This window comes from Schistocerca piceifrons, chromosome 1 (genome assembly GCF_021461385.2).
Source record: "Schistocerca piceifrons isolate TAMUIC-IGC-003096 chromosome 1, iqSchPice1.1, whole genome shotgun sequence".
Classification (NCBI taxonomy): Eukaryota; Metazoa; Arthropoda; class Insecta; order Orthoptera; family Acrididae; genus Schistocerca; species Schistocerca piceifrons.
In genome coordinates, this window is record NC_060138.1 from 575,415,486 (window position 1) to 575,429,292 (window position 13,807).

Below are 13,807 nucleotides of genomic sequence, written 5' to 3' on the forward strand. Positions count from 1 at the left end.
ACGCCATCTGCTGACGCACTAGACACTGCGTGTTGTTGACGGCCCTGTCATGGGGCCGAAGAAGAAGGAACACTCAGTGGCGTTGCGTTAGAGAGTGGTATTGCTCCATTCACAAGGGAGAAGCTATCGACAAATCGGAGCAGAGGTGTCTGTTAGCTATACCACGGTACGAGCCATCATTCATAAATATAAAGACACTGGAACAACAGTGAATAAGTGTTGTCCTGGACGTCCAAATGTGCTTACAACCCGAGAGCGTCACCGTATCATCGCACTTGCTGGGAAGGAACCTGCTACAAGATCAGCAACTATTGCTGAGGTTGTTCAGACAAAGTCCGACAAGACGGTTAGTGTTTAAACTATATGAAATGTGTTGAATGAGTCTGACATACATGGAGGTTCTCCCAGTAAAAAGCCATTCATATCGGAAATTAACCGCCTGCAGTTTGCCAAGGACTACATCAGCAAGTCGATGGAGTTTTGGAACACTGTGATATTTAGTGACGAATCGAAGGTCAATGTGTTTGGATTTGATACAAGAAAGAAAGTTCGGCGCAAGCCGAATACGCACCTGGACATCAAACGCATGCATCCCACAGTCAAACACGGTGGGGGCGGTATCATGGTCTGGGGCTGTATGGCGGCTTCTGGCGTAGAATTCTAGCCCTTAATCCACGGTACAATGGATCATATGAGATAAATCGACGTGTTGCGAGGTAATTTACACGCTAGTGCACAGACATTGGCCCTTACTGGGGTGCTTCATTTCCAGCAAGACAATGACCCAAATCATACCGCCATGAAAACCCGGGAGTGGTTACTGTACAATGACCCCAGAAGGGTTCTAACACCACCTCAGAGCCCTGATTTGGGACCCATTGAGAACCTGTGGACTCATCTTGACACGCAAGTTAGAAAAAGCCGTCCGTCTGGTAAAAACGACTTGGAGAAAGTGCTCCTGGAGGAATGGTCGAAAATTACCCCAGATATCACCCGGAATTTAATACAAAGCATTCCTAGGCGTTTACGTGCTGTTATAGATGCTAAAGGGATGCACACTAGCAATTAGAAGGTGAACATCAATGAAGAAAACGAAAACACTGTCCGATTGATATGCGTGTGCCAATACTTTTTTGGATCCAGAAGAGCGATGTTTATTTTCATAACACTGTATGTTACTTTACGGACAGGTCATTTGGACGTATTTGTAACCTATGTAATGTGAGGTGCCAAGTGTTTGGGTTCTGTTCTGAAATATATGTTTCGTTTAACCTACAACCACTAAAATTTAACTGTGCCAATACTTTTTGGTGCGATTGTAGCTGTGTATACAGTCGCAAATGGTGCAGTAGGGCACAGAGAAGACGTCTGCCAGACTCTCTGTGGTGGAGGACTACAGTAAGAATGGAAGTACGATAGTTGCAAACTGATGTGGCCCTATGTTTTAATGTGAATCTTTCTGTATTTTATCGGACGTGGGGGCAGTTTTTAGAGACCGAAACTGTATCCCAAAAGGCACGACAGGGACGACCACGTGTGACATCAGAGAGAGAGAGAGGACCGTTTTTGGCTGTAAGGGCACGAAGATACCTCCATAGTACAGCACAGCAGATGACATCTGACCTCGCAGCATCCAGTGAACTTGTTGTATCGAGAAAAACGGTGTACAGAAGGCTTCGGCAGAGTGGTCTTTACTGACGCAGACCTGCCGTACGTGTACCTCTGACGCGTCTTCACAGAAGAGAAGTCTATAGTGGAGTCGTCAACATGCCACCTGGACGGTCGAACAGTGGGTTAATGTTTTTTTCACAGATGAGTACCGGTTTGATCTGGAGAGGAATTCGCATCTGGAGTGGACGTGAAACACGATTACTGGATTGAAACATTGTGATAACAGACCGATGGAGAGGAGAATCCATGATGGTGTGGGCAGGGATTATGATGGCCAGTGGAACACCTCTCCATGAAATTGTATCGGTGAATCAGCATGGATCCACTGCTGTCAGATGTCTTGAGGAAATCACGGGACCTCATGTGCCGTTGTTGCGAGGAGCTGTGGGCCTAGACTTCATAAGTGGGCACAATAATGCTCGACCTCATAGAGTACAAGTGGTTGATGTTTCCTTGGAAACGGAAGATGTTGCACGCATGGCCTGACCTTCTCGCTCTCCAGATTTGAATCCCGTAAAGCGTATCTGGGATGCACTAGGGACACGCGTTGCGTCATATCAGCATCCACCAACCACTCTCCAATATTTGCGTGCAGCTCTGCTGGAAGAACGAGCTTTATTGCCTCAACATGAAACTGGTGACATCATTTACAACATTCCCCGTCGTTGTCAGGTCTGTATTGCTGCCAGAGGTTGTCACACACCATACTATGCAGATTAACCAGTTGTGAGAATGCGTCTGCAAATCCGACAAGTTGCAAAAAACGAAGAACATGATTGTCTACCGCTACGCATGTTGCAGCTGTTTAAGTTCTGTATTCTTTACATTGTTTCTACTTTACTATCCCTGTTTATACTGTTTTGTGGCAAAATAAAAGTAATCTTGCAAAAGTTCCGTTTGTAGCTTTACTTTTTGACACAAGTGTATTTGATCCAAAGGATATCGGAACGAAACTTTTGGCAAGTGCTAAAAGTGTTCGCAGTCGCTCGTTTTCATGTCTGTTTGAGCTAGAGATGAGATTAAAAGAAAATAGAAAGGGTGGATTATACATTTATGATGAACAAACTGCCTTTTTATGTTCTGCAATATGAGAAATTCAGGCGTATTTCATTTTTGTTTAAAAGTGTCTTCAGTCAGTGGGCTCCAACGTTGTACTTGCTTCTGGTTAAAAAAACGGTGTTCTTAGATGTAATCCCTCCCCGTGTGGTTTCCATATTTTGGAAGCCTGAAGAAAGAAATTCGGAGCCGTCTATTTGCTTCGGAGGAAGAGATGCACGCCTGAGTTCAATCATGGTTCCGTAGGCAACCGCAAAAATTTTTTCAATGGAGGCCTGGACCTCCTTGTATCACAGTGGGATAAATGTGCTAATAGAATTGGCGATTACTTTTGAAATAAGACACAGTTTACTTACTTTGTTTCCACCTGTCACGTTTTCATTTCATTGCCCCATTATACAAGTCAGATGTAAAAGCTTACTGCATTACTTACGTGTTTCTCTCCGAAGCTGACAACTTATTTACACAATTACACTGAAAAAAGATCGTCTTGCATTTCAGTTGATTTTTCTTTATTTTGGAAAATAATCCTAAGATTTTTTCTGCTTACGTTCACGTTCACATTCTTTCACCGGTATGTCCATAATCTAATAATAGATCAACGTATTTCATTTCGACGTTGTGCGTGCGAAAGGGTTCCTCCATAGGCTTCTTTCAACCCTCTTCCTCTACAAACATCTGAAATTTGTTCGCTAAGTGAAGAAGAACTCGGTGTGGCCGTGCGGGTCTAGGCCCTTCAGTCTGGAACCGCGTGACCGCTACGGTCGCAGGTTCGAATCCTGCCTCGGGCATGGATGTGTGTGATGTCCTTAGGTTAGTTAGGTTTAAGTAGTTCTGAGTTCTAGGGGACTGATGACCTTTGAAGTTAAGTCCCATAGTGCTCAGAGCCATTTTGAAGAAGAACTACATCATCACCTGAATGGAATGAACAGTCTAATGACTATAGAATATGGACTGAGAGTAAATCGAAGAAAGATTAAAGTAATGAGACGTGGCAGAAATGAGAACAACGAGAAACTTAACATCAGGATTGATGGTCACAAAGTAAATGAAGTTAAGGGACTCTGCTACCTAGGCAGCAAAATCACCAGTGCCGGATGGAGCAAGGAGGATATAAAATGCAGACTAGCACTGGCAGAAAAGGCATTCCTGGCCAAGAGAAGTGTGCTAGTGTCAGACCTTAATTTGGGGAAGAAATTTCTGAGAACGTACGTCCGGAGCACAGCATTGTACGGTAGTGAAACATGGACTGTGGGAAAACCAGAACAGAAGAGAATCGAAGCATTTAAGATGTGGTGCTTTAGACGAATGTTGAAAATTAGATGGACTGATCAGGTGAGGAATGAAGAGATTCTGCGCAGCATCGGAGAGGAAAGGAATATGTGGAAAACACTGACAAGGAGAAGGGGACAGGAACCGCGCGACTGCTACGGTCGCAGGTTCGAATCCTGCTTCGGGCATGGGTGTGTGTGATGTCCTTAGGTTAGTTAGGTTTAAGTAGTTCTAAGTTCTAGGAGACTGATGACCTCAGAAGTTAAATCCCATAGTGCTCAGAGGCATTTGAACCATTTTTGAGAAGGGGCAGGATGATAGGACATGTGTTAAGAATGTGGGAATGACTTCCATGATACTAGAGGGAGCTGTAGAGGGCAAAAACTGTAGAGGAAGACAGAGATTGGAATACATCTAGCAAATAATTGAGGACTTGGTTTTCAAGTGCTACTGTGAAATGAAGAGGTTGGCACGGGAGAGGGATTCATGGCGGGACGCATCACATCAGTCAGAAAGCTGATGACTCAAAAAAGAAAAGGAAAGAGTCCTAGTCACTGAACTGTTCAAATCCCGGTTCATAGGCATCGGTATTTAACTACTCGCGGTTATTTTCATCACCTACGCCATCACAATCAGAATATTGTATTTGAAACGAAAATACTGGCTCCATTTATAATTGAACACTTTAGCTATTCTTTGTCTTTTTCAAAAGTTATTGAGCTATGTATGGATAATCCGTAAGGGAGATATTCTGCATCCTGATAATTGGGAGCTTTACGGATTACAATTTAAGATTCAAGTGAGGGACAAATGTCCCACAACGCGAGCACCGCTTATTATTGTCACTTGCACTAAATTTCTGTTTTTTCACATACATTTACATTACTATTGTGCTTTTCGACAAGATGAGGTAAATATTCGTACCACCCTTATTATAGTTCTAATCTCTCTGTTATTCCTTTCAGTGACAACTGATTTAACTGTCGGAGGTAATCTGTTAATTTACCGGCTGTCAGGTGCTTCATTTGTGGCGCGCGCGTGTCGGCAGGATGGGCGCGGGCGTGTCGTACGCGGTGGTGTTCTCGGCGCTGCTGGTGAAGTGCGTCTTCCTGATCAGCCTGAACGGCGGCGTGTACCTGCCGGCGGCCTACCAGGCGCTGCTGCTGGCCTTCGCGGTGCTCACGCAGGTCGCCGTCGGCGTGCAGTGGCTGCTCGCGTCGCCGCCCGCCGCCGAGCTGCGCCCGCTGCCGCCGCTGCTGCACGTAAGCGCCAGTCTCTGCTAATAGCCGACACCTCGGTCGGTAAAGTAAACATTAGTCGACGGAGCCTGTACCTTTATTATATCTGCCTTAAAGAAAGCCTATCCTACTTCCAGAACATCAAAATTCACCCACTTCTTCTGGAATCCAATTTTGCTCATCACATTATATTACAACTTCCGACTGAAGAACATGGAAAAAAAAAAATTGAGAATGATTACCGTATTTGGATACAAACGTTTATCGATAATGTTCCTTCCACCCTCCAAGATTGTTCACTTCCAATTTTTTTAACTTTTATAGTTCAAATAAACACAAAAAATACTGAAAATATAAATCTTTTAGAAAATCTGCATTTGGTAATTTGTGGTAAGGTCTTGTGGAACCAAAATATTGACGTCATCGGTCCCTAAGCCTACACACTACTTAATCTAACTTTAACATACGCTATGGACAACACACACACCCATGTCCGAGGGAGGACGCGAACCTCCGGCGGGGGGAGCCGCACGGACCGTGACAAGACGCCCTAGACCGCGCGGCTATCACGCGCGGCAAATCTGCATTCTAAAATAAATTGATAGGTATATGTTTCAAACATATGCACGTTAGTTCTACTCCTCTACCGTTGCTCGCACGCTAATAACGGCGTGGTGATTCTGACGCTAAGATTCTTCGGTTTTGCTACTCGCGTATATCTGTCTGTGACTCCTGCCAGGATCTCTCGCACTATTATTTAATGCGCCTGAAGTCTTGGGGGAGGAATTAACGTGTCGTCCTGTTCATTGTTAATACAGGCGAAACCAAGCTCAAATCGGCCAACGGTAGGTGAGGCAATCGGTCGTGCACATGCCTTACCAACCTTCCCAGCATTCGCGCTAATTATTTTCAGCAAACGATGGAAAGTTTAAATTCGAGTGGCGAGACAGGGTTTAGAACCGTGATCCCTCAGAGTGCGAGTCCATTGCCGCAACCTCAGCGTCACTACGGCCGATGAGAAAGTCTGCCATCAGAAGGGCTTCTCAGTGTTGTCACGCTGTGTTTAGAAGATCTCTTATTCTAGGAGTCAGGCCTTATCCTTTTACGTCTCTCAGGTTTTAAATTTTATTTTCCGAAACGTTTAATTGCGAATACTGACATATGATATTTTACTGTACTTTCGTTTTCACGATCTATTAATTGTCGATAACAGTGGTAGCCGAGCGGTTTGGAGCGTCTTGTCACGGTTCGCACGGCTCGTCCCGTCGGAGGTTCGAGTCCTCCCTCCGGCATGGCTGTTTGTGTTTCCCTTAGCTTAACTTAGTAAAAGTTAGATTAAGTATTATGTAAGCTTAGGGACCGATATCCTCACCAGTTTGCTCCCATAAAACTTACCACAGATTTCCAATTTTATTTACATTAAGATACCATACTGTTCCATTTTAAAAAGTGTAGTTGTTTCTTTACCTAATTATTGTGTTAATAACCTACAAACCCACAGACAGAGAGAGAGAACAGAGAGAGTAGATTTTAATATTTGTCTGGGACGATGAATAACATTGTTGTTGATATTTGATTTATTGGCATAAGGTCGTGGTCCATAGATAATTCTCTGCCCAATATTTCATCTTACATTGGTGTCGAGTACGTCGGAGGCTTTAACGACTCAGACAGCTATTACAGGCTCAAAACAGGTGAGCAAGCGCAACCGCTTATATGTAAAAAGAATGGCTCTGAGCACTATCGGACTTAAGATCTGAGGTCATCTGTCCCGTAGAACTTAGAACTACTTAAACCTAACTAACCTAAGGACATTGTACATATCCATGCCCGAGGCAGGATTCGAACCTGCGATCGTAGCGGTCGCGCGGTTCCAGACTGAAGTTCCTAGAACCGCTCGTCCACAGAGGCCGGCTGTTTATATCCACTGAACAGTTTGTTCGTTGCGTCATCAGAATGCTGCCTAAGATCGCGGTGTCGTTAAAGGCTCTCATGGAGCCTTCAGCAGTTGAAGAAGAAACGCTAAGCAGAGAATTCGCATTGTACCACTGCCTTATGCAAATAAATCATAGCCGGCCGGTGTGGCCGAGCGGTTCTAGGCGCTTCAGTTTGGAACCGCGCGACCGCTACGATCGCAGGTTCGAATCCTGCCTCGGGCATGGATGTGTGTGATGTCCTTAGGTTTAAGTAGTTCTAAGTCTAGGGGACTGATGACCTCAGATGTTAAGTCGCTTAGTGCTTAGAGCCATGTGAACCAGATAAATCATATATCAAGAATACCGAAGACGCCGGCCGTGAATGCCTGCATTCCGACCGTGACACTGTAGGAATAAAATTACTTTCCCAGACGTTAAATAAAATAGTCAAAATAGTCTCAATTCCCCTTTTCCGTCCTCGATTTTCGGGAAGTTTCCCTCGGTTATCAACTGAATACGGGAACTGGAAGTCCTCTGCCAAGTATTACCAATTGGGATTCGCTTTGTCCTTTTTCTCTAGTGCTGGGACATTTGACCGAAGAGAATCGCGACTCTTCAGTGACCGGGATCTCTAACAGCCAGCTGTGCCCCGTGACGTAAGGCTTAGAAAAGAACGCCGTTGCGTGTACCGTCACTTTCCGAAAAAGGAGTGTAACGATAAACGGTGTGGAGGGTGAACGCACGCTGGGCGCGCCCGTTGCAGGGCGGCGGGGAGCGGTGGGTGTGGTCGTGCCGGTCGCCGTACGCGCACCTGGTGGCGTCGCTGTCGTACTGCGGCGCGCTGCTGCTGCTGGTGGCCGTGCTGGCCGTCAAGTCGCGCGCCATCCGCGACAACTACCGCGAGGCGACGTTCATCGGGCTGAGCGCGGGCGCCGCCGTGCTCATCGCGGCCGCCTGGCTGCTCGCCGGCCTGCTGCTCGCCACGCCGCCCCAGCGCGACGCCTGCGTCGCCTTCGGCCTCGTCGCCACCGCCGCCGTCGTCTTCCTCGTCATGTTCATGCCCAAGGGCCGCCAGCTGGCCGCCATGGGCCGCGACGGCCTGTACGCCGAGGACCGCGACGACCGCCTCAGCTCGCTCAGCAGGGCCGCGTCGCCCTCCTTCTTCCACTTCACGCCCGCGCACCACCCACAGCCGCCGCCGCCGCCGCCGCACAAGGCGCCCGTGCCGCCCGGACTCACAGGTAAGCGCGCACGTGCCTCCGTGATACGGGCAGGCCGCTCTCGCCTGGCAAACGTAACTCGAAGGGGCAGTCAGATGAAAACGAGACAGATCGAAAGAAAGTTTCAAAAGTAATCGCTGTAACTGTTAATATTACACTACTGGCCATTAAAATTGCTACACCACGAAGATGACGTACTACAGACGCGAAATTTAACCGACAGGAAGAAGATGCTGACATATGCAAATGATTAGCTTTTCAGAGCATTCACACAAGGTTGGGCCGGTGGCGACGTCTACAACGTGCTGGCACGAGGAAAGTTTCCAACCGATTTCTCGTGCACAAACAGCAGTTGGCCGTCGTTGCATGGGGAAACGTTGTTGTCATGCCTCGTGGAAGGAGAAGAAATGCGTACCATCACGTTTCCGACTTTGATAAAGGTCGGATTGTAGCCTATCGCGATTGCGGTTTATCTAATCGCGACATTGCTGCTCGCGTTGGTCGAGATCCAATGACTGTTAGCAGAATATAGAATCGGTGGGTTCAGGAGAGTAATACGGAATGCCGTGCTGGATCCCAACGGCCTCGTATCACTAGCAGTCGAGATGACAGGCATCTTATCCACATGACTGTAACGGATCGTGCAGCCACGTCTCGATCCCTGAATCAACAGATGGGGACGTTTGCGAGACAACAACCATCTGCACGAACAGTTCGACGACGGTTCCAGCAGCTCCGAGACCATGGCTGCGGTTAGCCTTGACGCTGCATCACAGACAGGAGCGCCTGAGATGGTGTACTCAACGACGAACCTGGGTGCACGAATGGCAAAACGTCATTTTTTCGGATGAATTCAGGTTCTGTTTACAGCATCATGATGGTCACATCCGTGTTTGGCGACATCGCGGTGAACGCACTTTCGAAGCGTGTATTCGTCATCGCCATACTGGCGTATCACCCGGCGTCATGGTATTGGGTGCCATTGTTTACACGTCTCTGTCACCTCTCGCACTGAAGACACTTTGAACAGTGGACGTTACATTTTAAATGTGTTACTACCCGTGGCTCTAACCTTCATTCGATCCCTGCGAAACCTTACATTTCAGCAGGATAATGCACGACCGCATGTTGCAGGTCCTGTACGGGCCTTTCTGGATACAGAAAATGTTCGACTGCTGCCTGGCCAGAACATTCACCAGATCTCTCACCAATTGAAAACGTCTGGTCAATGGTGGCCGAGCAACTGGCTCGTCACAATACTCCAATCACTAGTCCTGATGAACTGTGGTATCGTGTTGAAGCTGCATGGGCAGCTGTACCTGTACACGCCATCCAACCTCTGTTTGACTCAATGCCCAGGCGTATGGAGGCCGTTATTACGGCCTGAGGTGATTGTTCTGAGTACTGATTTCTCAGGATCTATGCACCCAAATTGCTTGAAAATGTAATCACATGTCAGTTCCAGTATAATATATTTGTCCAATGAATACTCGTTTATCATCTGCATTTCTTCTTGGTGTAGCAATTTTAATGGCCAGTAGTGTACTTATCCCACTTGGAGACAAGGCGGTCAGTGCCTTCACGGAAAAAATGTTTGCCGTTGCCTACGGAACTATAATTGTACCCACCGGTCACTTCTTCATACGAACAAATCGACGGCCGCAAATGCCTTTCTTCGGCGCTTCAGAAATAAAGAAGACGCATGTGGAACGTTCGACCAGCGTGTTGCCAAAATTGTTTCGATTACACTGCCTAAGTTTCACTTGGAAACCCTTACGCGTCCTCCGTACAGTCCCGATCTCTCCCCATGCGATTTACATATTTTTGGTGCCTTGAAGAAACACGTTCTTGGCCGTCGATTGGCTTCGGCAAAAGAGATGCACGCCTGGGTACAATCGTGGTTCCGTAGGCAACCGCAAATATTTTCCCGTGAAGGCACTGGCCGTCTTATCGTACAGTGGGATAAATTTATTAACACTTACAGCGCTTATTTTTGAAATAACAAACAGTTTACTTACTTTATTCCATTTGTCTTGTTTTCGTTTCACTGTCTCTTATACAGGGTGTTTCAAAAATACTTTTACAAACTGTGGGGACGGGTTACTTGCACCGAACAAGAAAAAATCTCTGGTAAACATGGGCTCTAAAATGCATATCTTAAGAGCCATGGCACTTGCTCGTCTTGGTTACTTTGGAACACATCTCTTTTATTGAACAAGCGCATATAGCTCTTAAGGGATGAATGCAGAGCCCATGTTCACTGGTATCTTTTTTTTTCTTGTTTTGGTCCGTACTACCTCTTCCCAAAATACAGTATCGAAGATGAAAAAGTGTCCATAGCTCTTAAGCCATGCGCTTTTTAGAGGCCATGTTTACTGTACATTTTTCTCGTTTGTGTGCAAGGAACTTCTCACAACAGTTTGTGGAATTATTTTTTAAACACTCCCTATTTGTGGAGAGCTCTCTATTTCATCGTACTTGCGTCTGAACGAGCGGATAAGACTTCCTATCAAATATTTCGTTGCGCCAGCATCTCCTGCAGCTTCTAAGATTCTCCTTCTCCCCACTTACTACTTAATTGTGGTGCATGTACCCTTGAATGAATAATGCTTAAATGTGGAAAAGCTTTGTAAAAAATAAAATTATTTGACTGCAGAATGGCCTCTGGATCTGTGAACACAGCTTAAAATATGATTATGACTGTTCATTAAATGACTATAAAATATGCAATGTACCTTGATTATTAGTTTCATTTGCAGACTCACACAAAATACGGCCGAATTTTCTGCGGACAAAAACTTCTTGTATTATTAGAGCCATTAGTAACGTTCCATGAGTAACTTATTACAATGGCGTCACACGCTCATCTACCTGTATTTTTCGATAAAGCATAAAACCTGATTTTGAGAACATCCGCAGTTGAGGCTCATGTTGACTGAAGTAAATATCCGCTGCTGTTGTAATTAATGTATCTTTTTATTGGACGACTACTTCCGGAAGTTTACAGCTCCATCATCATGTGACATCAAGTAAATTGTTAATTGATAGAGGCGTGGCGATCGGGATATCAATCACAAAACGTCTAAGATACGCCTGTACAACAAACAGCAGCGTCGGTACAGTACCTGCTTCACTTTGCAGGACGGCGAAACATAACTTTTGATATAAGCTGTCTCTCTCTCTCTCTCTCTCTCTCTCTCTCTCTCGACTATTAATCAGGGCAGATAACTCCAGACTAATCATTGATAATCTTCATCCTCCTCTACGGAGAAGATAAACTAAGAATGAAATTACAATGAAATGCAGACCTTTAGCTGCTTACAGGCGTTGATAAATATAAACGGGGATAGTAAGCAGCTAAAGGTCTTGATTTCATTGTTCTTGAGCTGCAAGACTACCAATGGTATCTGTTCTTTCGGACATGTCCGAAAGGACAGATATCAGCTTCATATATATAAACTAAGAAGGTAGTCAGCGATGTGCGGTGTATCGTATCTGTGGATGACATTATCTCAGAATGTGGCTAATCGCTGAATTACTTGACATTTATTAAAAACTTTACGAATATGTTTCCCACCTCCGATGAAAGGCGGAAAGCATATGAGGTGTTACAAGCTCCTTTATGCGTGGGATAAGACACAGATTTTCATGTGACGTTCCGTTAATGATATACTGGCTTTATTTTGAGAGACTGTGGTGACGAGGCTACTGTGTGAAGTTTAGTGAAGCATCATTAACTGAACTTCATTTAAAAGCACTTGTTAGCAGACACTTGCCACGTCGTGTCAAGACATGCCTCATAGCTTGTCGACAGCACATCGGTTAAGGCTCGGGAAACAGGGAGCGGTCTGCCAATAAGGCCAGAGCACGTTCTTGCTCGCTGCGGCTGTTACCTGGTGTCCGGTAACGACTTTGCGTTACCAGCTGTGCTCCAGAACCGCAACTGAACTGACACCTGGGTTATGCTCTGTACACGTGTTACGTCAAGGCGTCTGACTGGAGAACCAGATTCGAAGGCCTTAAGTAACAAATAAAGGTAATTTCACTCAGACTATAAATTTGAATGTTTCTTCATTAGTGAGTTGATAGATTATACTCAAGAGTACATACTCCAGATGCCATACAGACGGCCACGATCAGTGGGATACAAAATTATTAGGTTCCTTCCATTCGTATACCACAGGGCGAGACGCTACAGATCTGTGGAACCAATCACAGTTTGTACAACGTCTTCTTGTACACGTACAGCCGTCATTTCACCACTCCGGACAGATCTCCAGTCCCATTGTCAAATCGATACATTTAGTAAAACTAACCTTCCGTAGTTACATTCCCAATATTGTATAGTCTAGTGAGCTTCCTCGACTGTACTAAACCAGGGAAGACACTTTTACCTGAGATTTGACTCAAGCAGTGACTATCTGGCGGATTTCCTAATGCCACATTTCAACTAAGATAATTGATGACTCCTCACTCCGAACGTGGGGTGATTTTGAAAGTTGGAAGTACACTGCAGAAGGCCATATGTAAGTGGATAAGAACGAATTAAAGTCTAATTAACATTGCCCCATGAATTAGTTTTCGTGGCCGGAGGCCTTTCTACCATGTACAGAGGGCTGCACGCATACTTTTTGCCACAGGGCAGACGTTTGCTGGAGTACCATCACGTAGAACCCACGTGACCGAAGCCACCGAGACACTTCTTTCAGCAGCAAGGCAGTGTGTCCCGCAGTAAATGGGGACGTATCCGTGGAACCTCCACATTCCTCATCAATCCACCTAATTTTCAACATTCTTCTGTAGCACCATATCTCAGATGCTTCCGTTCTCTTCTATTCCGGTTTTCTCACAGTCCATAGTTCACAACCATAAAGTGGTCTATTCCAGAAGTACATTCTCAGAAATTTGTTACTTAAGTTAAGGCGTATGTTGGATACCAGCAGACTTTTCTTGCGCAGGAATGCCCTTTATGCCAGTCTAGTCTGCTTTTTATGTCTTTACTTCGTCCATCATGGGTTATTTTCCTGTCTAGGAAGCAGTTGTCCTTAACTTCGTCTTGTTCGTGATCCCCAATTCTGATGTTAAGTTTCTCGCTGTTTTCATTTTCGCAACTTCTCATTGCTTTCGTCTTGCTTCCATTTACTCTAAGTCCATATACTGTTAGAGTGTTCATTCCGTTCAACAGCTCCCGCAATTCTTCTTCACTTTCACTGAGAATAGCAGTGTCGTCAGCGAATAGTATCATTGATATTTTTTCACCCGGAATTTTAATCACAGTCTTGAATCTTTCTTTTATTTCCGTCTCTGCTTCTTCGGCGTATAGATTGAAGAGTAGCGGCGAAAGAGACGAAAAAGTACGTTCCACTCTTACACCCTTTTCAATGCAAACACTTCCTTCCTGGTCTTCAGGTCTTACTGTTTCCTCTCGGTTCTT

The 13,807-nt window shown here is 45.5% G+C and overlaps 1 protein-coding gene across 1 annotated transcript in view; it reads left to right on the forward strand.

Moving 5' to 3' along the window:
• LOC124753411 overlaps positions 1 to 13,807 on the forward strand; it is a 110,673-nt gene that overhangs the window by 51,064 nt on the left and 45,802 nt on the right. Inside the window, exons 4-6 of the mRNA XM_047249018.1 lie at positions 5,048 to 5,271; positions 6,010 to 6,038; positions 7,929 to 8,394. Of these exons, the coding sequence (XP_047104974.1) occupies positions 5,048 to 5,271; positions 6,010 to 6,038; positions 7,929 to 8,394 (719 nt within the window). The remainder of the gene's footprint in view (positions 1 to 5,047; positions 5,272 to 6,009; positions 6,039 to 7,928; positions 8,395 to 13,807) is intronic.